This window comes from Cuculus canorus, chromosome 6 (assembly GCF_017976375.1).
Source record: "Cuculus canorus isolate bCucCan1 chromosome 6, bCucCan1.pri, whole genome shotgun sequence".
Taxonomy (NCBI): Eukaryota; Metazoa; Chordata; class Aves; order Cuculiformes; family Cuculidae; genus Cuculus; species Cuculus canorus.
This window is the reverse complement of record NC_071406.1, coordinates 16,095,750-16,120,038: the sequence shown is the minus strand read 5'-3', so window position 1 is coordinate 16,120,038 and position 24,289 is coordinate 16,095,750. Positions and strand designations below refer to the sequence as shown.

Here is a 24,289-nt window from a genome sequence, read left to right as displayed (position 1 = left end):
ACAACTGTCATTAATGCTACTGGACAAATTAAACTATGAAACAACACATTACTCCAGTGAAAAGACACAAAACTTGATAACTGTGCATAGAAGTTAAAGCCTTGTATGTGTTTTAAACCTCCATTTATCACTCAATACGGATATTCAGCTATATTCAGCAGGATATTCTTATACCTTCCTACTGATGGTCAGAAATGACAGACTACGGTACTTGCAGCTGTTATCAGTCTGGATAACACTGTAGTAATTCGAAAGTCAGTGTAAAAAACCACTGTAGTTAACAGAAGACTGAAACCTGACACTACATCTATGCTATTAAATTTTGCTAACAAGCCATGTCAAAAAGGAGCCAAAAAAAGTCACATCCTTAATTAATAAAGCTACCTCAACAACAACCTGGAGTATAAATATCTCAGCTAGCAAAGAACCACTTCTGTTAGTAGAGTTTATGCTGTTCATGAACATGGCTGACACACACACCTTGCTCCCCCCTGGCAAAAAAAATCAACCCAGGTTCCTTAAGGGGCATTGCAGAATTACAGAGGCAGTGAGACACACCCAGAGTAACACTGCAATAGTGGAAAACCTGTCAGAAAGACTGTACATTAGTATGAACACTGTTTAAAACAGCCTTTCTTTGTTAAAGAAAAATCTCTTCAAATTACAGCGTCTCCAAACTGACACGGAGTTTCATTATTTAGCAAATTACCACAACGCTGTTGAAGTCAGTGACAATTTGCACCAGAGCAGATCTGTTTAATGTATTACAGCACAATTCTTCAATTCAGATTATTCTACGTGCAATAATTCTTTGCTGTTCTGTCTCTAAAATCTTAGGAAATTTTATGTTCAGTACATTATAAATATCTAGACGTGTGTATCTCTACACCTTTTTTGATGGCAAAGAAAACAGTCCCTTTGTAATATTTTCAAGTATTATTTCTTGATTTACACGGTATTGCTTATAAATTAGAAATCAAAGTTTAAGAGGCCTCTGATCTTCTTTCCTGAGGGATGTGAATAACTCAGAAAAATAATATGAGGTGGTTCTATTCCTTCTTTAATTATGCATTTGGAGCTGTTCCAGTTTCTCTAGTTAATAATAAGTTATCTTTCCTGCAAAGTTTTTAAAAGAAACAATTTAATATAAAACATACATTTGAATAGTGTCAGTAGTGTGATTCCAAACAGTAAAATTTCAGGAGCCAATACATAATGAAAGCATGAGTCCTCAAAATTCCAGTTGTAGTTGAAAACTTCCTGATATCATTATCTATACAGTATAATTTTAATCCTGCAATCACACTTGAATAATTTTATTCCACTGAGATCTATGCAACCACTACTGGGCATAATTACTCATGCTCCTAGTTAGAGGACCAGAGCACACTTTATTTAAGATGTAATTTCTACTCACTGTGAAATCCAGACAAGAGAAGCACATCACAAAAATTATCAAAAGCAATAAATATTTTGAGCATTGAAAAAATATAAACTCCATTTGTTAATACTTTGAGAAATATTTATGTGAATTAAACATATTCCTACAATTAATTATTAATAATGTATTTGAAGGTATTACCACATTATGTGACCAATGGTGGCAAAAAAACAATGCATATGAAATAACAGCTAATCACAGGAGCAGGATGCTGTCTTTTTTCAATAAAATTCAGGCTTCAAACTGAAATAAGAGGCCAGCCTCCAGCATAAGAAAATGCTGCACACAGTGAAATATATCTTACAGAATTAAATGAAGACAGTAACACTCAGCTGTAGGCTAATAATGCACGAAACGATGCAAGAAGTCTCATTGAAATACTGGGTTCAGACATAACACTTCACTTACTAGACCTCAGGTTTTGGTACAGGATTTAGCAGTCCCTAACATCTCTCTACCCTGGACGTGCTCAAGCGTGATATGTTTCCTCAATCAATCACTTTCAGTATACAAGCTCCCAGGTTACCTAACAAGTTTAAGTTCTGAATGTCCTCAAGGAGTAACCAGGTTAGAGTTCCCATTTAGGCTGGCATTTCATGTCAACAAATCAACGCAACTTCGTGGCTCCTCAGTTACTAACATATGGATCTCAACCAGTAGTCTAAGTGCCTACCTAGCAACATGCATGTGCCTCTGTGCCACCTGCACTGTAAAGCAAAAACATGTTTAGTTTTATCCATTTTGAAGCAAGCTCCCAGAGACATTTCCTGTTTCATTAGCATCTTTCCTTCCTGGTATAGGTAATGATTCCTCAGCCTTTGTCAAGGGTTCTATTTTATTTAGGCAGCAAGACATTCCAAAGAGGAGCAAGAAAGCTGGGAGCTTTCAGAACAGAAAGCGCAGACTTGCCCTATGATTTTATTTCAGTTTTGAGTGGTGAAGGAGACTGGGTGCAGTGAACTCCAAGCTTCAGTCACCCTGTGCAATATCCCAGAGAAGAAAGAGTGAAAGAAGCACAACGTTTCTAGCTATTACTGGCACTCACATCTCCGTACTTTCTCCTCATGTGTCCTGCTACAAGAATGGTTCTTTAAGCCTTCAACTATAGTTTTTCTAATGCTTAAGTCCTGAATTTTCTGCAGGAAATCACCTTGTGCTGGATAGCTTTTTTTAAGGTACTAGCTCAATTTTAAGTTTCTTACAACTCCTGGGTAAAACAAGTGGCAAAGCTAATACCACAAGTACATGTAAGTGCATACAAACACCAAGAAGGTTATTGAGATACAGAGAGTTTCTTGAATTATGTTATCTTCATCTAAGTTCTATGAAGTCTCTGCTACATTTAGGTTTTTTTACAGTAGAAACAAGAAGCAAGTCAGTTCAGAAACTAATCCTTATGGAAATGATAACAAATGCAGTCAGTTCTCAGGCTTTCTTTAACACTCCTCTAATGTTGAAGGCAAGGCATCGTCTATTGAAAAGAATAAACCTCTGGCTGGACAAAGCCAAAAAAGGCTTCTGCATGACCTGAATAGAAGAGAGATCATCTTCTGTTGCACATCTACCATCATTATTTAAGGTTGTGAGATGAAATGAGTCTACAATACCTCTGCCTCTGCTTTGCAGAGATCAGAGACCAGTGGTACTTGCTTCACTTGAGGGCCCAATGGTCACATTTATGAGCTTCTCTCCTGCACAAGACTTCATACTGTTTTCATGTAACAGAATCAGCAAATATATCACTCCTGTATACCCAACTACAGATGTCCCATTCCCACCACCATCACCAACGTTAGTGAATTGAAACTGAAAACAACTGTCTTGAACAGCCCAGGAAGTTGAATGGGAAGAAGTTTAGTACTGTACCTGAGAGGATCTACTGAATCCCAAAACAGAAAAACATTTTGCTTCTGTTTTGTATTTCATTTGCTCTTCATCTTCCTTGGAAAAAGGAACTATATCACTCCCATAGCGAAACCCTGGAAAACAAGAGAAGAGCATCTGGTAAGCATATGGGCCTACAATTCTAATACGAAATTAGCTCTCTGAATATTTTAACAATGCATGCATGCCCCACAGCTACACTTCACACACACTCATCAAATTACTTTCCCTTTTAACAAACACCACACACACTCCATAGACACATTTGGTACTTCAAGAGCAGCAGTTAACACTCCTTCTACAATGTTTCATGTAATGTGGTTACTCTCCTAGAGAGCAGAAAAGAAAAAAAGGAAACTGGATATCTTGCTCAATAATGTTATGCTCACAGAACAGATTTAAGCAAATCAGAATAGATTTCAGTGAACAGACTGCGAACATAATATGAAAAAGCCAAAATATACCACAAATCATGGACAAGAAATGAGACCAGAAGGGATTCAGAGAACAAAAGTGTTAACAGCAAAAGTGAGAAACACTCTCACAGGCAATGGAAAATCAAAACACTCTTGTATGCAGAAGTTGACTTTCTATATGTTTCTGTGTTTTACTTCCCATGCCTTACATTACAGGGCTATCTCCACAAAATAGGAAGCTGTTAGTTTCTCAGAGGTTATCATTTGTTCCAACTGCTTATTCCCTGACCACAAACCACAATATCCTCTCTGTAGCATCATGAATTTATTATACTGTCATATACTAAAGATAATATCCTCAGATGCAATGAAAGCACAAGGAATATGGGTAAATCCCTCAATGAAAAATACTACATGCAGATACATTTTCCTGGCAACTGAAAAGCAAACACACATGCAGAATGAAAGGAATTCCAGGATGGGTGCTTTAAATGCAAAATATTGTCTAATTATGACATTTCTCAAAGTATCCACAAAAGTCCATGGGGCGTCACCAGCTCTGTAACTGTAAGAAACATCACACCACTGACAGAGAAATTTTTGGTGTCTTTTGTTCACACCAAACTGTTCATCACTTCTTTTTACTAGTACCCCATGAGCACTCACCAACTTAGACAGCCAGGACATCAGCCCAAAACGGCCACAAATGCTTCAAAGTACATTCACTATAAAAAGCAGGGTTATTTTTTTTATTTAACTAAAAGTTTTGGAGTTATAAAACATAGATGACTAGCTTTTAACTGTCATTTCTGCTTAAAGAAAATCACACTGCTGTTGGGACGTTTTTATGCTACTGCTATGAAATGCCTATGATTGCTACAAATGAAAGAGATTAAATAAAAAAATACAATATTATTTTTTTAATTTATTTATTCCTTTGACAGCACTTCCTATACTGTTATCTGAATAGTTCTTCCCTTTACTGTTAATACATTTGCTCTACTTGTCAGGGATTGAGATGGCAAAAGAAAGAAAAAATTTAGTAACAGAATACAGCTACACAATCGCAATAAGTTAATCGTATTTGCTTAACTCCATTTTTAAAACGCAGACTATTTCACACTGTTTCCAAGGTCTTTAGTCTTCTAAAGAATTTAATCCATTCAGAAAGAAGCTCAAGGTTATAAAAAGAAGTACTTTGCACACCACTACTTCAGACTGAACCTGTTATGGAATTTAAGCAGCAAAGCTGGTAGACTCTAGAACACTAAAGCTTTCTTTAATGGTTTCAACTTCCCAATTGCAGAATATCTAGAGCAGTTGTTTATCTAGACAAGAGCAGTGTTAGGGAAATATTCATGTTATCTGCACAACTGCAGATTTGAAAGCAGAACAGGTACAGCAGTACTGCTCAGTACAGAACTGAGGTATGGTTCTCACATAACAGTCTCTTTCTATCAGCTTACAGAGCTTGCATTCTCAGACCACAGGTAGGCTTCAAAGTATAAAACTAAAAGGCACTTGAGTAATTTCAGATTACAAGTCATTAGTTTTGGTTTGTCTTCAGGGTGTACATAACGAAGTCATACCTTGAATAGTATCATCTTTCTGAACCTCCGTCTCATCATCATCATTCAAGCAGTAAACAGTTTCTTTTTGCACATCTTCTTTTCTGAGGGTTTTAGCATCCACAACCGTCCAAACTTTTTTCACCTTCTCTTCAGTGACCTTTATATCAGAATTCAAAGAAAACATTTAACATTTCAGGGGGATCCAGAGTGCTTACCAGAACATGCAAAAAATTCTTAAACTAAATGCTGCTTTCTTTTGCCAATAAGGGACTAAGAACAACAGTCCCACATATGCATCTCTGACTGTTATCACAGTACTTCCAGCACACCGTTTCATCCATACGAGACCTATCCCCTGAACTATATCATATTGACTGCGTACTGCCTTGGTTATTCATTAAAGCCATGAGGTAGTCATTTGTGGAAGTCTACGTCACAGGATAACATGTAACTTGTTTGCTGTGTATTTTACTTCCTCCACTTACATCAATGCTTTTGACAAAGCATTAAGATCTATGTTAAGGATGCAAGAACACCCAATGCTCACTCAGATTGTTCGCTAGAGCTGCACATCAAGCTTACTACACTACAGGATAACAATACCCTATATTCTTGCAATTTTCTCAGAAGGCCAAGAGAAATCCCAGCTGCATTACAGGACCGGGAAGGGAAAGAAGGAAAGAAAATCTGCAATGAGTGAATGATCCCCAACTACAGAGAAAGAAAAACGCTTTCTTTCTCTCAAGTGAAACTGATGGCATACTTAGTGAATGAGAAGAAAAATGGAGAACCAGGCAAAACCCAGAAAAGACAGAATGGATTATATCAGTAGATATCACAAGTCTATTCTAGCTTTGATCTGACTGCTGTATGACCTCCAGCAAGCCACTCAGTTCATGCTGCTTACACTCCCAAGCCTCATTTATTTTGTGTGTAAACACCTTTGGGAGGGCATTCTTGCTGCATATTTGTACAAGTCTAGCACAAAACACTAATGAAAAAAGAATGATGAATAAGTACAAATAGAAAGCTGACAGCAAAGATCTCTTTCAAGGCTAGTATGTCTACCTCCCAGAAATTAGATATATTTCAACTTCATAATACATCTTCCTGAAACCTTGCAATATTGGCCAGACTCAGTCTTGCATACAAAACTCAAAACAATTAATCTCCATCCTACCAGATTCATCAATGCTACCATGCTATATAGTCATTAATTATTTAATAACTGGAATTTTGCACATTTTCTGTGTTTAAATAGAATCATAGAATAGTTAGGGTTGGAAGGGACCTTAAAGATCATCTTGTTCCAACCCCCCTGTCATAGGCAGGGACATTCCACTAAATCAGGCTGCCCAAGGCCCCATCCAACCTGGCTTTGAACACCTCCAGGGATAGGGCATCCACAACTTCCTTGCGCAACCTATTCCAGTGTCTCACCGCTCTCATGGTGAAGAAATTCTTCCTATTGTCTAGTCTAAATCTGCCCCTCTTCAGTTTGTACCTGTTCCCCCTCGTCCTACTACCACAAGCCTTTGTGAACAGCCCCTCTCCAGCTTTCATGTAGGCCCCCCTCAGGTAATGCAAGGTTGCCATAAGATCTCTTCTGAGCCTTCTCTTCTCCAGGCTGAACAAGCCCAACTCTCTCAGCCTGTCCTCATATGGAAGGTGCTCCAGCCCTCCGATCATCTTTGTAGCCCTCCTCTGTACACTTACTTCTTCCACACACTTACTTCTTCCTAGCACTGTGTGAAAGACCCTTATAAACTGTAAGAGAACCCAACTGTGCACAAGCTCTACCAAACAGCAGTATAAAGCAAACAAGCTGAAAAAGTATATCTCTTTTCTAAGGCTGAAATAACATTAGATGAACTTTGAAACAATAGCTAGTAAAACATTTCCATCCATTATTTAAAATACACAGGTGCATAATTCATCTCATGCCTAGGGCTTAAGAAATAATACATATATTAAGTCTCATTGGGCAGCAGACATACCATTGATGCCAAATGGAAAGCTTCACACAATTGTAGCATTCTTAATCAGGTTTGTCAGCTTCAATACCATTAAGTGTCACAGCATTGATGGCAATTACTTCTGTTTCTAGTTCTTTAACAAATGCGTACAGTATGGTGAAGTTAAGAGTTGCTGTGGGAACCACAGTTTTAGATGTACTGGCTTCTACACACAAAATCTCTATCATAATTATTTTGGATGTTGTTTTATCTTTATTTTCTTAGCTTTAAGGAAAACACATGCAGCTGCCCCTAACCTGCTGCCAAAATACACTAAAACATACAATTTTAGGAACTTACTGATTTGTAGGCCACAATCCTTATAGACAAATTGGAACCAATTGTAAGCTGGCAGGGCCAAGCCATAGGCCTTCTTTCTATTTTCTTAAACATTGAAAGACGCTCCAGGCTCTCTCTAAATGAAAGAATCAGGAAAACAGAAATTAACTTTGGTGAACTGTAATAAAATATTACAGACTACACACTCTCTTCAAGGAGACGTAGGAGGCCAATTGTTTCAGCCTAGGCTGCAGAAAGCATTAGAAAATAAATTGTATGAATAATCTTGTCATTAACTATTGTCAGAAAAGAGAACAAAAAAAGGTATAGAGGATTATTCCCATCTTGATCCTTTGTGATAGGGTGACAATAGAGCTTAAAGACAGCGTGCTAGGTCTTGTGATGAAACTACACAATTACTTATTAAGCATTTTACATTTGTCTGTGCTCACCCAATTAGGGTATGCAGTTAGATGAACAACCCACATTAGAAAAGGTTTCTCTAAGTCGAAAACGTTTTCTGCAGTGAAAGTGAAGAAATAAAGAATGCAGTCACAATTAACAGGATTTTGTTTGCGCAGTAATTAACTTTTGACACTTTTTTTAATACTGCGCTAATGAACTCATTATTTTCAAGTCATTCAGCTAGAGTGAAACAAGTTACTTGGAATATTTCTAGCCTAAACAGCACATATGGAAGTTCATAAAACAGACAACAAAAAGAAATTGCAATGATTTTATACTAAACAGTGATCAGTCAACTGCACAACTCTAAGTAATGGAGTCCAAAAATTAAGAACTGATAGTAAAAGTAATTTATAGTATATTATTGTGAAATCAAATAAGTTTGCATCCCAGAAGAGCTTTTGGCTAATACAAACTCTACCAGCTTTTTTGCTATAAAGTTCCAGTGCAGAGAAAGTACTTATATTTTTTTTTTATTGCACAGCAATAAAAGCAAAGACAAAATAACGTTGACCTCATCTTTTCCACATTGTGATAAACGCCACAATCTACCTCTCTCTTGATTAAAGCACTTGTCTAACAGAAATTAAGATCAACTCCTAAAGACATTAGTACAGAATTCAATTTGGTATTCTACTTTTCAACTGTCTTAGGACAAGGAGGGGTTTTCTGAAAATTCTAACAGAAGCACAATGAAACAAGAAAATGTACTGGGATTTTTATAATGAGACAAAACCTTTATTTTTTTCCTTAGGGAAAGGAAAGAAGGCAGGAAAAGCTACTTTTTTTGGGCAACAGAGAGATCAATACAGGATTTTTTAAAAGAACTTGTTACTATATCATTAAAATTGCTGCAACACACACATTCTAGGATGAATGTGAAAATCAAATACCTAAATGTCAAATGCCAAAAAATGCCTAAGCTCTATTTAACTCAACCCTTTATTTTCTTATATTTGTAGAGGAAAAGTCCTCCCTGTTGTCAAACAAGACTTGGTCAATAATACAGTAGTAAATGCTCATTTCAACTTGTATTTTAAATACATGTCTCTTCTCGGCTCTCCAATCCCTTCCACCAAAACCAAGAGGCAGAAGTATTGCTTATCTCATGGTCCGAATATCAAACCCTAAAGCAATACAACAAAATTTGCTCACTTGCTTTCCTGACATGAGTAATTTATTTTCACAAAGGCTGAAATATTTTTACCAGCAGGACTAATAAATACATCGGAAAATAGAGAGTGTATCTGAGCTGGTAAATTATCGTGACAGATTTGCAAGGATGACTTCTTAAAGCTTGATAAGCAACTTAACTGCATCTAAACCCCTCACATATTCTTAAACAACTAAGGCTTTTATCTACTAGCCAAATGCCTATTTATCCAAAGACTTTGGACTTTCCCTGAAAGCATGGCAGAAAGACAGCTTATACAGTAGGAAGACCCTGTGATAAAAATAACATAAAGATGGAGCCAAGTCACATAGTAGCTTCCTGCATTTGGATTATTCCAAAGGATAAACGGGCCCAGAAAGATACTGCTTTTCTGTGCAGTCTTTTGATAAAATGACAAACCTTCCCTTTCTTCTGGAGACTCGGACTACTCTGTTGACCAGTACAGAACACACACACAGTGATACGTATTTCTTCACTAATCCACACTAATGCTCAAATAACAGTTTAACTGCCTGCTGAGGTGCAAAGCAGATTAGTTGGGCAAGGTGAAGGAAAGAAATCCCACAAACAAAATTATGACTAACCACATCCAAACCTATAGGTATCTCATCTAAAAATTATACTTGATGATCACATTACAGCTATGGCCTACTAAGTTTCGTAAAACCATGTTGTCTAAAAGGTCACACTTCATAATTGCAGAATAGAACTACTAAAACAATAAAATCAGACTTTTGTAAGGCACATAGATACATTTTGCTTGTTTTCCAACTGAGACAACACCTATGTAGAAAAGCCCTAGATATATCTACACTTTATCAGAGGCAGAGGTGACAAACCATCTTTCAATTATTGCATTAGGAATGCTGCTAAAAGAAGTATATTGTTGGGCACAATTGCAGTAGTTTGTGATTACAGAGCAACATTCAACAAACATTATTCAAATACTTGTAAGAGTTTGATAAACTGGAGAGCTAAAAGAAGTCTGAAAGCACGGAACAAAGGCTACCCTTAAATGCAAATGTTCTACTTGCACTACATCACAAATTCCAACTCCTTCCAAATCAAGCTTTTGAAATCTCATTTATAGAAACATTTCCTCCAAAATCTACCAACAGTAAAGATGGAAGAAAACTGATTTTTTTCTTTAAATACATAGAAAATTAATTTTCCTCTGAAATCTGTAAACTTTTCTACCTAGCGGCTTTTCTAGCCACCAAAGAAGCTGTTTGAAAGGGACTGAGTGTACAACAAGTTACAAAATTCATTGACTTCAGTGCAACTGGAAGCAAGTGATTATTTGAATTAACTTCATCTTTCAGGGAAGAAATCAGAAAGCAAATTTACAGTGTGATAAAGAGGATTAGCCAAGTTTACCTGAAAGTATAAATTTCTTCCAGCCCTCCTTCTTCATCCAAAGTATGCATCAGTTTCCTCACCACACCAATACCTTCCTTCTGCTGCGTAGTTAAACCCTTCCTTGGAAAAGAGTTTCTCTGCATTTGAGTACGTACAGTACCACTTGTATCTCCACCTCCATCATCAGCATCCGCTGGAAATGGCAGACTAAGAACATAAGCAGAAGGAGTTAGTTTGACTTTCCTCTAAATTAAAATAACCAAAAATAAAATGAAAACCAAAAAGAATCATCAATTTCTATCCAGCTGCAGTCAGGACATATAAAGAGCTACATGGCTGCACCAGTTCTGGGCATCATATGCCAATGAAGATGTCCACATACAGGAAAGGATTAGGGAGTAAAGACAATGATGGATAGAAAACAAGACTTATGAAAAAAAGATTGAACAAAATAAAGCCCTTAGAGAAGGAAGTCAGAGGGCAAGACAGTCTTAAATACAAAAGGCTGTTACAGAAGAAGCAAACAATAAGTTCTTCTTATTCAGCCTGCACTCAAATTACATCATGAAGTTAGGTCAGATATTCAAAAACCTGATAAAGGCATTTCAAACCATAATCTCTAAAACCAACTGCCTGAGGAGATACAAGACTCTCCATCACTGGAAATCTTTATAAAAAGATTAAACAAACATAGTATAACTGACCCAGCCCGAAGCAGCAAACAGCTGTAGATGACTTGTTAAAGGCCATTCCAGGCCTGTGATCTGCATTGGCTCTAACTGCCAGAAACAGGCCTTTCTCTGCAGTGGGGCTATTAGATATTTCTGTAATAAATGTTTCTCTTTGAGATTTTAATAGCTTACAACACTTGGTGAATTTCTGACTGAAGATGACACATCTTCCTGCACTTCAAGAATCAGATTTAAAAATTTAGCCAGGGGTTATAGATAAAATGATTTTGCTGCTCTTCAAAATATGACAGAGTTAACTAAGTGTGATAACCACAGAAATGTGTAAGATCTCTACTCTGTGCCCCTGACAATGCCTGCAGATTTTTCAAATCTTTCTTCTGATTCAATTCTGAATGAACCACAAGATACCTTCTACTACATTTCATAAAGTAAAAGAATTTTAGTATTGTATTGTGTTTTCAAAAATACAGCCTACACATCTCTACCTTACTTTCACCTCATTAGTCCTCACTAAAATCATCTGTGGAGCAACAAAATAAGCAGAGTTAACAATGCACACAATAATGTCACATACAGCAGAATTATAGATCAAACTTCAGCAAAGCGTTTGGTACCTTTTCAGGAAGCAGTATTCACTGACAAAGAGAAACTGTATTTTAAAGCTGTTAGTAGAGCAAAAATCTTCAAACCTTCAATACATGAAAGTTAGGTTACTTTTATTATACAGTGCCTAGAGACTCCTGTGATGAGAACTGTGTAATACCCAAAGTTGCACAGTGCTCAGCAGGTGCTTGAAGCTTGATAACAGAGGAAAATCAACCATCTGCCACAAGTTACAAACTCATCAACAAATGAAGTGTAAGAGATGGAAGCACAGGTTATAACAAAACGACGAGGTCTAGCAAGAAATTAATTTTAAACCAGTATCCTGAGTATTTTACATTTGTACATGTGTTTCTGAAAGCATCATTTGCTCATGTGGCTGGGAAGCAGATTGTAAATCTGCAGTTGACACAGTAGCAGCAACGTTTCCCTAGAGCTTCTATTAGCCATGGGGCTTTTCCTTTGCTACATTACAGAGAAAAATGTAAAGATGTATAAGAAATCTCACAGAATAAAACTGCAACCTTAACTTGCGGTGGCAGCAACTGCACCAGTCTGCATAGCAAATTACAGGTATGGAGACAAAGTAGAAAGGGGTAAATACTAGATCTCTAAAGATGTAACTCTGGCAGGTAGTGTGTACCCAGATTCAGGGTACTGGGTCTCTGATGCCTCCAGCACCAACAAAAGATCAAATAACTTAGAAGGGCCATGTCAAAGCGTGCTGCAAGCATGCTTCTTTTGAAGGGTAAGCAGAACCTGAGAGCAGCCTGACATTTTTACATTCAGCCTCTCACAAGAAGAGATAAAAAGAATTTTCCATGGAGAATCAGCCCATGATTTTCAGTCATGCTTTCCAACCCAAACCCTCTGTTATCTTGCAGGTGGGTCTGCTTTAATAGCTGTAATGAATTTATCAAGTTCACAACACAGCTCCTTACAAGACCTATGTGAAAGTAAATATTAAAACAGTCAGAAGAAGAACTCCATCTTTAACTTTTCTCCTGTGAAATTATTTGTTATAAACAGCAAAGATTAACATTCACACAAAGTTTTGTTTTTAAATAAACTCCAATTAGGCCTATAGCTTCCTATGTCAACATCACATGCAACAACTAACATAGATTTCAGCACCATCACTGGTTCTTCAGCTCAATGCCTATTCCTTTATCAAGACATTGAAGGCATTCTCGTCATAAGATTTTGCTTCCATCTTCCACTTCCATATTCCAAGATCATCACTGTGAATATAACCCTTCTGTTCAGGCTTGCTTTTCTACTGACAGAAGAATCAGGCTATAAACACCTGCAACACTACCTTGTTATTTCTTCCAGTCACTCCCTTACAAGGACCTAGGCTGCTGCTGTGACAAAACAACTGTTCCTGAGGCTATTTCTGGTTCATTGTTTCCCACTTCTCTGCTCATACAGATATTTTGTGTCCCGTTAAGCTATAAGCTTAAACAGAGAAGAAGCCATCATCTTAACATGTATTTGCACATCACTTCATCAAGGGGACTTAGTTCATAACTAGAATTCATGGCATGTGTAATTGATACAAGTAGTTATAGCAATCATATTATATACTAGTACACCCTCAGAGAAACAACACACCAATCAATCAACTCCTTCAAGATCACTTAATAAAGAATAATTTCTCCTTACAAAACGGCACAGGGTATAACATTCACTTCCATACTTACAAAAACTGAAGTGAAATTCCCGTTTTCTTCAAGTTATCAACGATAATCTCCAGCTGATCGTCACTGACAGGACTGCTAAGGTCTGTAAACAGTTCAATGTGTCTCTTCTCATATTTCTTTCCTCTTGAAATATAAAAAGAACATTTACATATATCAGAAGTATCTAGAAAACAATCTTCTAATTTCTCCCTTATAAAACTGAGACTTCACCAAATATATTTGTTAAAAAAAATGTTAAACAAACCAACCTTCTCCATAGAAGTTGTTCTATCATTGCTTATATTATTTACGGGAAGATTTTATTTTTAAATGACTCTCTCTACCCACTCCTACACCATAAAATTGAGGACTCCAGCCCTGTGACTGTATAAATCACATGTTCAGTCTCTGTTTTGAGAGGAAGTAAGGCTATCTTCCTTTCCCTATACCATCAATCCACTGAATGTTAGAGTCACATTTCCTATCGTCCACTCACTGACAACTTTGTGACACTTACGCCAAGATTTTCTTTCAGCTTAAACAGTGTTTTTTTCCTAGGGCACATTTATCTCCCATAGTCTGCATATTTACAAACAGCTACCATATCTCCAACAGTCTTTAAGTTGCTAGGCTGAACAAACTCACATTTCTAGTTTCATTTTCCTTTTTCCTTTGTAAGATATGCCATCACCCTTATAAATCTTGCAGCCCTTATCTATACATTTTAGTGTGTGAATTAACCTTTTCTGAAAACACTTCATATGAAATGTGACACTAAGTCATTCATTCTCATGAATCTACTGCAAAGTTCCCAGTTGCATCAGAAGTATCTTAAAATTGTCTGGAAAAGCTGGATGTCTCCTGGGGATTCCTCAGGGACAGACTCCTGTACTGTGTTGCTTGGTTTTAATTTTAAAATAAATAAATAAATAACCAAAAACCGCAAACATTTTCCATATTTACACAATCCTGGAAATGTAATACTGACAAGAAATTAGATCAGCTCCAAAGTGAAAGGTCAAAATTCTGTAAAAGGTGCTGGGTTACATACTCACATTGTTTCCTTCTGAAGTAAGTCCATACACACAATAATTGCATCCAGAACTAAGCAAATTTAGGAAAAATCTCATCTAGAACATGAATCATCACAAAAGCGCTATTCCTATGGAACATGTTCTCTTTTCACCCCTCACAAACACTGAAAAACATGCATTTTCATTGAAAAGCAAAGAAATTTTTTGGGATGAGTAATTTTCAAATATGTACTGTGCAACTTGTCTGTGATCTTGTCTCTTCCCCATTTACCTGAGAGAACAATAAAAAGACTGCTTCAGGGCCCAATCTTTTAACTGTCAATCAGGAAGCTCAAGTCCAATGAAAGAGCAATCTAACCTTAACAACATTACTCTGAGTCCACAAACAAAATTTACTTGTACTTTCAACACAAGATACCATTTCCTCATGCAAGGTTTTCCCTCCAATCATCTGCATCTGGCAATCTCTTGATCATATCTTCCTCACCACAATTTTCACTGGGAACATATGGTCATCACGGTGCACAAACCTGCCCAGCAATTGAAAAAGGCTTTGCTTCTGCTAAGATACAGCTCACTGGCTGCACACTTCTCTGAAACAGCTCCAACAGTCTGAGCAGAATTCACTGCAATCATTTTATGGTCAGAAAGAGGGAAGACAACATAAAATAGTATGTAATTGAAACACAGACAGGGACACTATAAAGATGGCCTTCTTTTACAATTCTTCACCTTAGGCAGCTCACAACAGACCACATTCAAACTTGAACAACATTCAAACCAACAAGTGACATTTGGCAATGTTAGAAATACAGTACCTTCCAGTACCTGAAGGGGGCCTACAGGAAAGCTGGAGAGGGGCTATTCATAAAGGCTTGTGGTGGTAGGACAAGGGGAACAGGTTGTGCAGGAAAGTTGTGGATGCCCCATCCCTGGAGGTGTTCAAGGCCAGGCTGGATGGGGCCTTGGGCAGCCTGATCTAGTGGGATGTCCCTGCCCATAGCAGAGGGGTTGGAACTAGGTGATCTTTAAGATTCTTTCCAACCCAAACTATTCTATGATTCTAAACACTTTATAAATAGATGAATCCTATAGACCTCTATTGTGCTTCGTCTGGCTTCTGGTACTTCTGCTGACATATTTCATAAATGACATTTTTATTTGATGAAAAAGTATAAAGCAGATTCTGCAACACTGTTTTTAAAAACACATGCCTTATTTGAGGCCTAAAATTATATTATCACTATCTTTGTTCTCTTTAATTACCAGAACACTTCATAAAAGCAATGATTCCCTACAGCCAAGACTCTATCTGCTAGCCTAAAAGAATGTCAAAAAGCAGCTAATCTGGTTTTGAACAAACTTATAACCACAAATCAGCTGAACTCTGATAATAGTCAAAACTTCTGAGGCAAATCTGAGCCCATTTCACAACACTAACTTCCAGTCTCCTATGTAGCTGAATCAGTTCAAGAGCAGCTCTACAGTGAAAGGATACAGTCTGCTTGTTCAGTGCCTGGTTTAATCAAATCTTGAACGTCTTCCAGCAGATCAAAATCTGGTAGCATTAGTGACCTATGTACAGTAATGTTTTGGTACTGATCCTCACTGGCAAGGTCATTCCTTGTGCCATCTGTGCCAAACAAAACTACAGCAACTTCATCTCTACTCTCAGCAAAAACCTGGAAAGAGAGAAAATACAAAACAGGACAGACTAATTCTTACTCATTTCTCATTTATTTCAATTATTAGCAAATAAGGAAAATATTTCACAGATTTCACATATTATATTATGCTTCCTCTCCCTTTTTAACAGTTTGTAATCATACATAAAGTCACACATACCTGTCGCTGTACAAACTTTGTCATAACCTTCTTGGCTTGCTCAAGTGAAGACTCCTCACCAGAGGCAGAATTGCTCATCGTAAAGCCAACATCCAGGCACAGCACTATGGCTGCCTACAAAGGAAAGGCAATACTGAATAAGATGTAAAAGGGCCAATATAAGCATAACTACTTAAAAGGATTACTTCAGACCGTTGAACACACAAAACCTAAAAAATCAAACTACGTCACTCTAGATCTGTTCTACAGCGACTCTTAATTCTCACTGAATTGAGAATCATTTATTCCTGTACCATGTTCCAAGCATCTCAGTGGAAAACACAAAAAATCCTACATTACACAATAATATGTTAAGAGGGGCAACTCCTGTTCAACCCCATGAACTTAGCAAGGATCTAAGGGCTCACTAAGAAATAAAACGGAGGTATTTCAATTGACAATTAGCAGCACAGCACAACACAGTATATCTGCACAAAACAAGAGGGATATGCAAGTTTGTTCCCTAAACTCTCAGCTACATCCATGCCTTGCAGTAACTGATAATAGCTGTACACCGCTGTTTGGTCTAACCCAGGAATGTAAGAATGGCTGTGCTCCTATGTCCTCCAGGAAGAGCAACAACATTCATTGCTAATAGAGCTGACTGCAGTGAGCAGCAGACCCTGCAGCACACAGCTATGCTCTTAATGCCTCAGAAGGATGAATTCTGATTTCAACTTAAGGGCTTCAATCCCACAAGCTTGCGTATGTATTTGCATTTCTGATCATTGCTTTAACTGACACAACAGTGCCCAAGTCTTCCTCTTAACTGATTTATAAACTAGCATATGAATAAAGTTGCTTACTGTGATTTCTCTTGTTCAACATTTATTAATAATGAATATTACCTTCAGTGTGCAGTTGCACATTCAACTAGTTTTGCTAAGTTCCTCTATAGTTCTTAAACTGATACTACTTACCTTGATTAACCTAAGTAATTTTACCATTACTTAGAATGAAACTACAAGAGGAAATCAGCCAAATTATGTCCTGCATTTCCAAGGACACTGACAAAGCAGCAGCTCAAATTTATTGTCACTGGTTAAACCAACGTTCTGTAAATATACATCCAAATCTTGCCTGATGGACAACCCGTAGCTTAAATCACACTACGTGCAACAAATTACTGTTTGCCAAAACACAAAGAAGTTAGGTGCTACCTGGTGGCTTGCTTGGGAGCCAGGAATTGATGCCTCTGAGTCAGCCATGTCTGCAGAAGCTTATAGTGGAACAGAGAAGTAGCTGTGGCTGCAGTAGGTTCTCACAAGAGTCTTGTAACTGGTCACCTGCCAGCCTCAGGAATTACTTTACCAGCTTCAGTAACTGCAAAACCTCTGCTTGTTGCTATTCTGCCTCAAGACACACCATGGCTTTCAGCTGAATTAATCCTGTTGTCCAAGCCACATAAAATGCTCTTCACAGCTGACAAAATAACAGCAAAGAAACTGGGCAGGTGTAGGAGCAAAGAGCTGCTGTTTCGCTTGAGAGAAAACGATCAAGTGTCAAGTGCTAACATATTCTTCTTGAAGGCAGCTAACTCCAAGCCTGGTGTCTACTCAGGTATGTGCAATCTTCCTTCAGGAAGAGGGCAGGTGTCTCTTTTGGTAATTCTCCTCTATATGTCTCTTTGTCTGTCACTCAGCTCTGTGCATCTCACCTCTGAGCATCCAGCACTGTGATTTTCAGGTGCAGTATACTAAGCCATGCTTTTAAGATACTCAGCATGTATGACTAGGACAACATCGTCACACCTGAGCTAACATCAACCTGCTTTGCTTAAGTACTGATAAGGGTGAAAACGGAACAAGCCTGCCTTTATCTCTAACCTCTCAGTGCTGAACCTAATTAAATATAGCTGAGAGAGATACAGCTACAGCAGCACTTTAGCCTGCAGCACAAAGTCTGTGTTTAACAGATAGTAAACTGCTCGGTATCAGAAAAGAGCTTAGAGCAGCTTTCACCATCAAGACTCTTTAAATATACCAAACAAATTGCATTTCTAACAGGGTGAAACCATTTCTACTCTTATTTCAGCAAGAGCAATACCAATTACAGTGGTAGCTGCACTGCGCTCAAAAAGCACAGCTGCCCCTAAGACAGGAATCATAGAATGCCAAATTGGAAGGATCAAGTGGCCCAACCTTTTTAGATGATATATAATTTAAATGAGATAGCCCGGCAACCTGTCAAGCTGAGACTTAGACGTGTCCAGTGAAGAGGAATCTACCACTTCCCTGGGGAGATTATTCCAATGTTTAACTGTTCTCACAGTGAAAAACAGTACTCTGGAATATGATTAGAATCTCCTCAGGAGCAACTTATACCCAGCACCCCTTGTCTTTTCCACGTGACTCCTTGTAGAAAGTGTTTCCATCCTCTTGGTAGGCACCCTTTATGTACTGGAACAAGGTGGTAAGGTTCCCCCTAAGCCTTCACCTCTCAATACTTTAGTCCCTTCCAGTAAGACAGCTTTGTACCACCAGCAGCTCAGCACAGGGAGGAGTCACTAGGTTTTGGGGACGGCTTTTGCAGCCTTGGCTGTTGTGCCGCCTACCGCTAACACCGAAGGCAAACCGGGCCGGTTCCGTCCAGCACGGGACAGCCCAGCTAAGGGCGGCAAAGCCAAGTGACTGGGGTGAGCTGAGCGGGACAGCCCGCGCGGCCCCGGGAGCCCCGCAGCCAGCACCGCGGGACCAAACACGAACCCCCGCAGCGGCTAGGGCCGAGAGCAGCCCCCGCCCGCGGAGGAGGGACTCTTGTCACACACACTCACCTCAATCAACCACCAACCACACACACACTCACCCACCCCACACACCCAACCAACCCCACACACGCTCACCAATCCACACTCACCCACTCTCCCCACACACTCACTACACTCAACCAAACCCACCCCCCGCCATTCACACTCACCCACACACTCCCACCACTCATTTCACTCACTCCGCCCCACACACCCTGCTCATACTCACCCAATCCACACCCCCTAGTCTGTCAAACAACCCCACACACTCAGCCCCCACAGAACTCACTCAGTCAAGCAAACCCCACTCACACTCGCCCACCCTTCATACACTTACCCATTCACACTCTCCTCCCACACACACTGACCCATCACCCACCGACCCGCCCCACACAACCCCCACACACGCTCACCCACCCTGCTCCAGTCACACCCCACACACCCTACTAACACTCAAACAATCCCCACACTCACCCATTCACACTCACCCCCACGAGTCACCCACCCTCCCCCACACACATCCCACTCACCCACTCCCACCTATCCACCCTGCCCCACACACTCCCTTCTCCCTCACTCACACTCACCTCCCACACACACCCCACTCACAGTTAACCATCCCCCCACACTCGCTCACCCCACCCCCTCACACCGCTCGCGCACGCGCACACCACCCGGCTCAGCCGCGGCCCGGCCCGAGCGCGCGGCGCCGCCGCCTCCTTCCCCTCGGGCGGACGAAGCCTTAGGGGTTGCCCAAAGGCTGCCGGGACGCTGGAGGACCCCCACCCCAAACCCCCCCCACCGCGCTCACCTTCCCGCCGCGCGCCATCCCGCCCGCCCCGGCACGCGCAGCCGCGCCCCGCGGGAATCCGCGGCGCCACCTCGCGGCGGGCGGGGTGGGAACCGTGGGAGCGCCGGGAGGGGGAGGAGCAGGAGCGGAGGAAGGGAGTGTTTGTTATTAGTTCCTAACCTATTATGTATTTGAATAATCAGTATGGATTTGGGGGTTTTAGTACTAAAATGTAGGATTAGCTTGAGTAGTTTAGATTTATACTAGACGTTAGGAAGAATTTCTTCACTCTGAGGGTAGTGAGGCACTGGCACAGGCTGCCCAGGGAAGCTGCCCCATCCCTGGAGGGGTTCAAGGCCAGGCTGGATGGGGCTTTGAGCAGCCTATGTCTAGTGGGAGGTGTCCCTGGCCGCGGCAGGGGGGTTGGAACTGGGTGGGCCTGGAGGTCCTTTCCAACCCCAACTATACTATGGTTCAACAAGGCCAAGCATAAGGTCCTTCACCTGGGTCAGGGCAATCCCTGTTTTCAGTACACGATGGGGGATGATGTGATGGAGAGCAGACCTGCCGAAAAGGTCTTGGGGGTGCTGGTTGATGAGAAGCTTGACATGAGCCAGCAATGTGCTCTCGCAGACCATAAGGCCAACCGTGTCCTGGGCTGCATCAAAAGGACCGTGGCCAGCAGGGCAGGGTAGAAGATTCTACCCCTCTATTCCTCTCTCGTGAGACCTCATCTGGAATACTGTGTCCAGTTCTGGAGTCCTCAACATAAGAAGGATGTGGAACTGTTGCAACGGATCCAGAGGAGGGCTACAAAGATGATCAGAGGACAGGCTGAAAGAGTTGTTCAGCCTGGAGGAGAGAAGGCTCTGAGGAGATCTTATAGGGACATTGTAGTACCTGAGGGGGCTACAAGAAAGCTGGGGAGGGACTGTTTACAAAGGCTTGTGGTGGTAGGACGAGGGGCAATGGGTGTAACCTAGAGAGGGGCAGATTTATACTAGGCATAAGGAAGAATTTCTTCACCATGAGAGTGGTGAGGCGCTGGCTCACCACAGGTTGCCCAGGGAAGCTGTGGATGCCACAGCCCTGGAGGCATTCAAGGCCAGGTTGGATGGGGCCTTGAGCAGCCTGATCTAGTGGGAGGTGTTGGAACTGGATGATCTTTAAGGTCCCTTCCAACCCGAACTATTCTATGATTCTGTAATAACTTTTAGCTCGCCTGTGCCTGCGTACTTATGCTTAACTAAGGGCTTTTAACAAGGCTGCAGTTAGAAAGGATGGGAAGGAATGTGACTGTACATAATTAAGCCAGATAACAAGGACTAGCCCAGTGATAAGAGAAAAAAGAACCAGCTAGGACGAGATGCAACCTTGAAGAGGTGCCGAAAGAGTCTTAAGAGCATGCACAAGGAGACTTAAAAAGTTCAACTGTGAAGAAGATCTACAGCCTTCATCCAGAGACCCCCAGAGGGCAGAGCATATGGGCAAAGGGGAGGAAACTTATGTAAGTAAGTTCTGGGAATTAATTATAAGACACACCTGTTCCAGGAAAACTGGTTAATATGTAGGCTTTGACTGTATACAGCCTTTGTGAATTGTACTGGAGGTTGCATGCACATTAGGTGGAGCTTTCTCTTGCATGCCCAAGGTCACATTGAAGAATACCTTACTTAATAATCAAATTGGCATTGATTATTGAGTCTGGCTTTTCAAGACATCAAGAACTTCGAGGTCATTGAACCCAACCGTACCTATCCACTACCAAACCAGATCCCTAAGCACTTCATCTACCCATCTTTTAAACATCTCCAGGGATGGTGACTCCACCACCTCCCTGGGCAGTTCCAGTGCCCAATAACCCTTTCTGTGAGGATTTTTTTCCTAATGTCCCATCTGAACCTGCCCTGGTGCAGCTTGAGGCCATTCCCTTTCCTGTCACTTGGAAGGTGAGACCAACACCCACCTCGCTACAGCCTCCTTTCAGCCAGTGATGAGGTCTCCCCTCAGCCTCCTTTTCTCCAGGCTGAACAGCCCCAGTTCCTCAGTTGCCTCTCGTAACACTTGTTCTCCAGCCCCTTTACCAGCTTCATCACCCTTCTCTGGGCACTGCAGCACCTCAGTGTCTTCCTTGTAGGTAGGATCCCAAAACCGAACACGGCATTCAAAGTGTGACTGCACCAGTGCAGAGTAGATGATGAGAGGATACTCAGGCTCCAGCAGAGCGGAGAGGGTGACACAGCACTGGTAGGGGCCCTGGCCTCCCCAGCCATGGGCTGATGCTGGACAAGGCTGCAGGGGACAGGATGTGGCCCAGGTGGACGAGATGGGAGGGAGATGCAGGGTGCCCCCCTCATCTTTCTCCAATCATCCCCTTTCGACTCCCTCACAGTGTCATGTTTCGTGAGCATGTTGGTATCTGTGATTTTGGCCATAGGGTGAGCAGCCAAGGACAAGCCTGTTTTGGGTGGACTTGGCTCAGGTCCCTGAGGAGAGGCAGCAGCAAGGGCAAGTCTGGGGCCAGAGTGGCCCCACTGTTCACTCTGTGAGAAGCGTCCTCTTAGCCGATGGAAACAGGCTTAGATAGATTCCTTAGTGAAGCACACCTTATTCGCACCCTTGTATGAACAGGTGTCTCACCAAGTAGGCACACACGGGTATATACTTAGCATGCATTTTATTCCTTAACCCCCTACCCGGATTGTCCCTCCCTTATTTCCCCACTGGCTGGGTACTTTAAGGTTTACAGCCTATCCAACACTTCTAATCAGCCCATCAAATCTCCTTCCCCTGTTATACAAGAATAGAATCATCTGTGTTTTAATCTTTGACTGCAGACCTAACTTATGTGAAGCACAAAGTTTTGGGTGTCTCTGTCTCTGGTCCTTATTGGGCAAAATTTAGTACCTGTATTGCAAAAACATTTATTTTCCTAACAACTCCTGCCTCTGATTATCTCCTGACTCACCCATCTCGCCACAGGGCCTGTCTACCCAGGGCTCTCCAGCCTTCTTCTTTTGGCTCTCTGAAGTCCCATATGACATGTGGGGGGCAACCATTCCCTTTCACCATCAGGACAGGGCTTTGGGCTGAATGGAAGTGTCTGATAAGTTGCATTCTGCCCATGGATTACCAGTGAGACACGATTTATTTAATTAAACACTGGCAAAACATTAGCTTTCTCCCCACACTAACAGCAGAGAGAATTTTTCAACCAAATTACATCCAAGCTCTCTGATAAAACTGAAGCCTGCTGATTTTATAATAGATGCTGTACCATGTATATCTTGGCACCTGGTGGATATTAAATCATCAGCAGAGATGCATAGGGAATAGCAAATATTTCGTCACATGTATTGAGCACTTCTTGTTCTGCATTACCTTCCCTGCATCCTTTGAGAGCATCATTACCAGCATTCTTTCTATTCTCAGTGCATCTCAAAAGCCACATTATTATCAATAATTATTCTCAAAACAGACTGCAAAGTGTTGATAATAGTATAGCTACAAAAGACTAAATCTTACCTGAACACTACAAAACCCTTGTAGCAGAAGACTGACACTGCAATCACAAGCATTTCCTTCTCATATTGAGTGATGTCTGAAGACAAGAATCACTTTTCTCTCCTTACTAGTCGCCATGCTTTGGGAACATTGGTAACTGAGGGATTCTCTCTTCAGTGCACTTTACATATCAAAGGAACAGAGTAACTTGGCAATATGACAAACGTTTTATGGGAACCTGTAGACAAAAAAAACCCAAATAGTCAGCAACTGCAAGAGAAAGCTGTATGTTCTCTTCCTGAATGTCTTTAAGGAGATTTCAGATTAATCAGCTGAGGAAATCAGATCTGCTTACTATTATTATTATTATTTTTCCTGATGTTATCTTAGTCTGAAGGAGTGTTTACCACAGACCAAAAGCCCCCCTTTGCGCTAGCAATCAGGCAATCCCCCACCGCAATTGATTTCTAACATAGATTGCAGTCTGGGCATAAGACAAGAGGTGTGTGCACACACGCACATGAACAAGAAGAGCAGAGAAACAAGAATTAATCAACTCCATCATCAATGGCTTTTCATATGCCAGCAGAAAAGCATTCTGCAAGGCAATTTAATCAAGAAACTCCAGTCCTGACTACTTGCACAGAATATTGACACAAAGTCCTTCATAGTCATCTCTGAATTCTAGATTCAACACAAAAGCTGAATCACAGGCTTCAGTCCAAACTTTTATAGCTAGAGCAGTAATTG

At 40.6% G+C, this 24,289-nt stretch overlaps 1 protein-coding gene across 2 annotated transcripts in view; it reads right to left on the bottom strand.

Annotated features, from left to right (window-relative positions):
* XRCC5 (X-ray repair cross complementing 5) overlaps positions 1–20,135 on the bottom strand; it is a 51,614-nt gene extending 31,479 nt beyond the window's left edge. For both annotated transcript variants that reach the window (XM_054070315.1, XM_054070314.1), the window contains exons 1-9: positions 20,057–20,135; positions 16,461–16,574; positions 16,114–16,297; positions 14,637–14,685; positions 13,603–13,725; positions 10,623–10,811; positions 7,628–7,742; positions 5,331–5,469; positions 3,308–3,420 (exon numbers count right to left, since the gene is read on the bottom strand). In XM_054070315.1, the coding sequence (XP_053926290.1) occupies positions 3,308–3,420; positions 5,331–5,469; positions 7,628–7,742; positions 10,623–10,811; positions 13,603–13,725; positions 14,637–14,685; positions 16,114–16,297; positions 16,461–16,574; positions 20,057–20,074 (1,044 nt within the window). In that variant the 5' untranslated portion in view covers positions 20,075–20,135. The remainder of the gene's footprint in view (positions 1–3,307; positions 3,421–5,330; positions 5,470–7,627; positions 7,743–10,622; positions 10,812–13,602; positions 13,726–14,636; positions 14,686–16,113; positions 16,298–16,460; positions 16,575–20,056) is intronic.
* Positions 20,136–24,289: the final 4,154 nt, after the last annotated feature.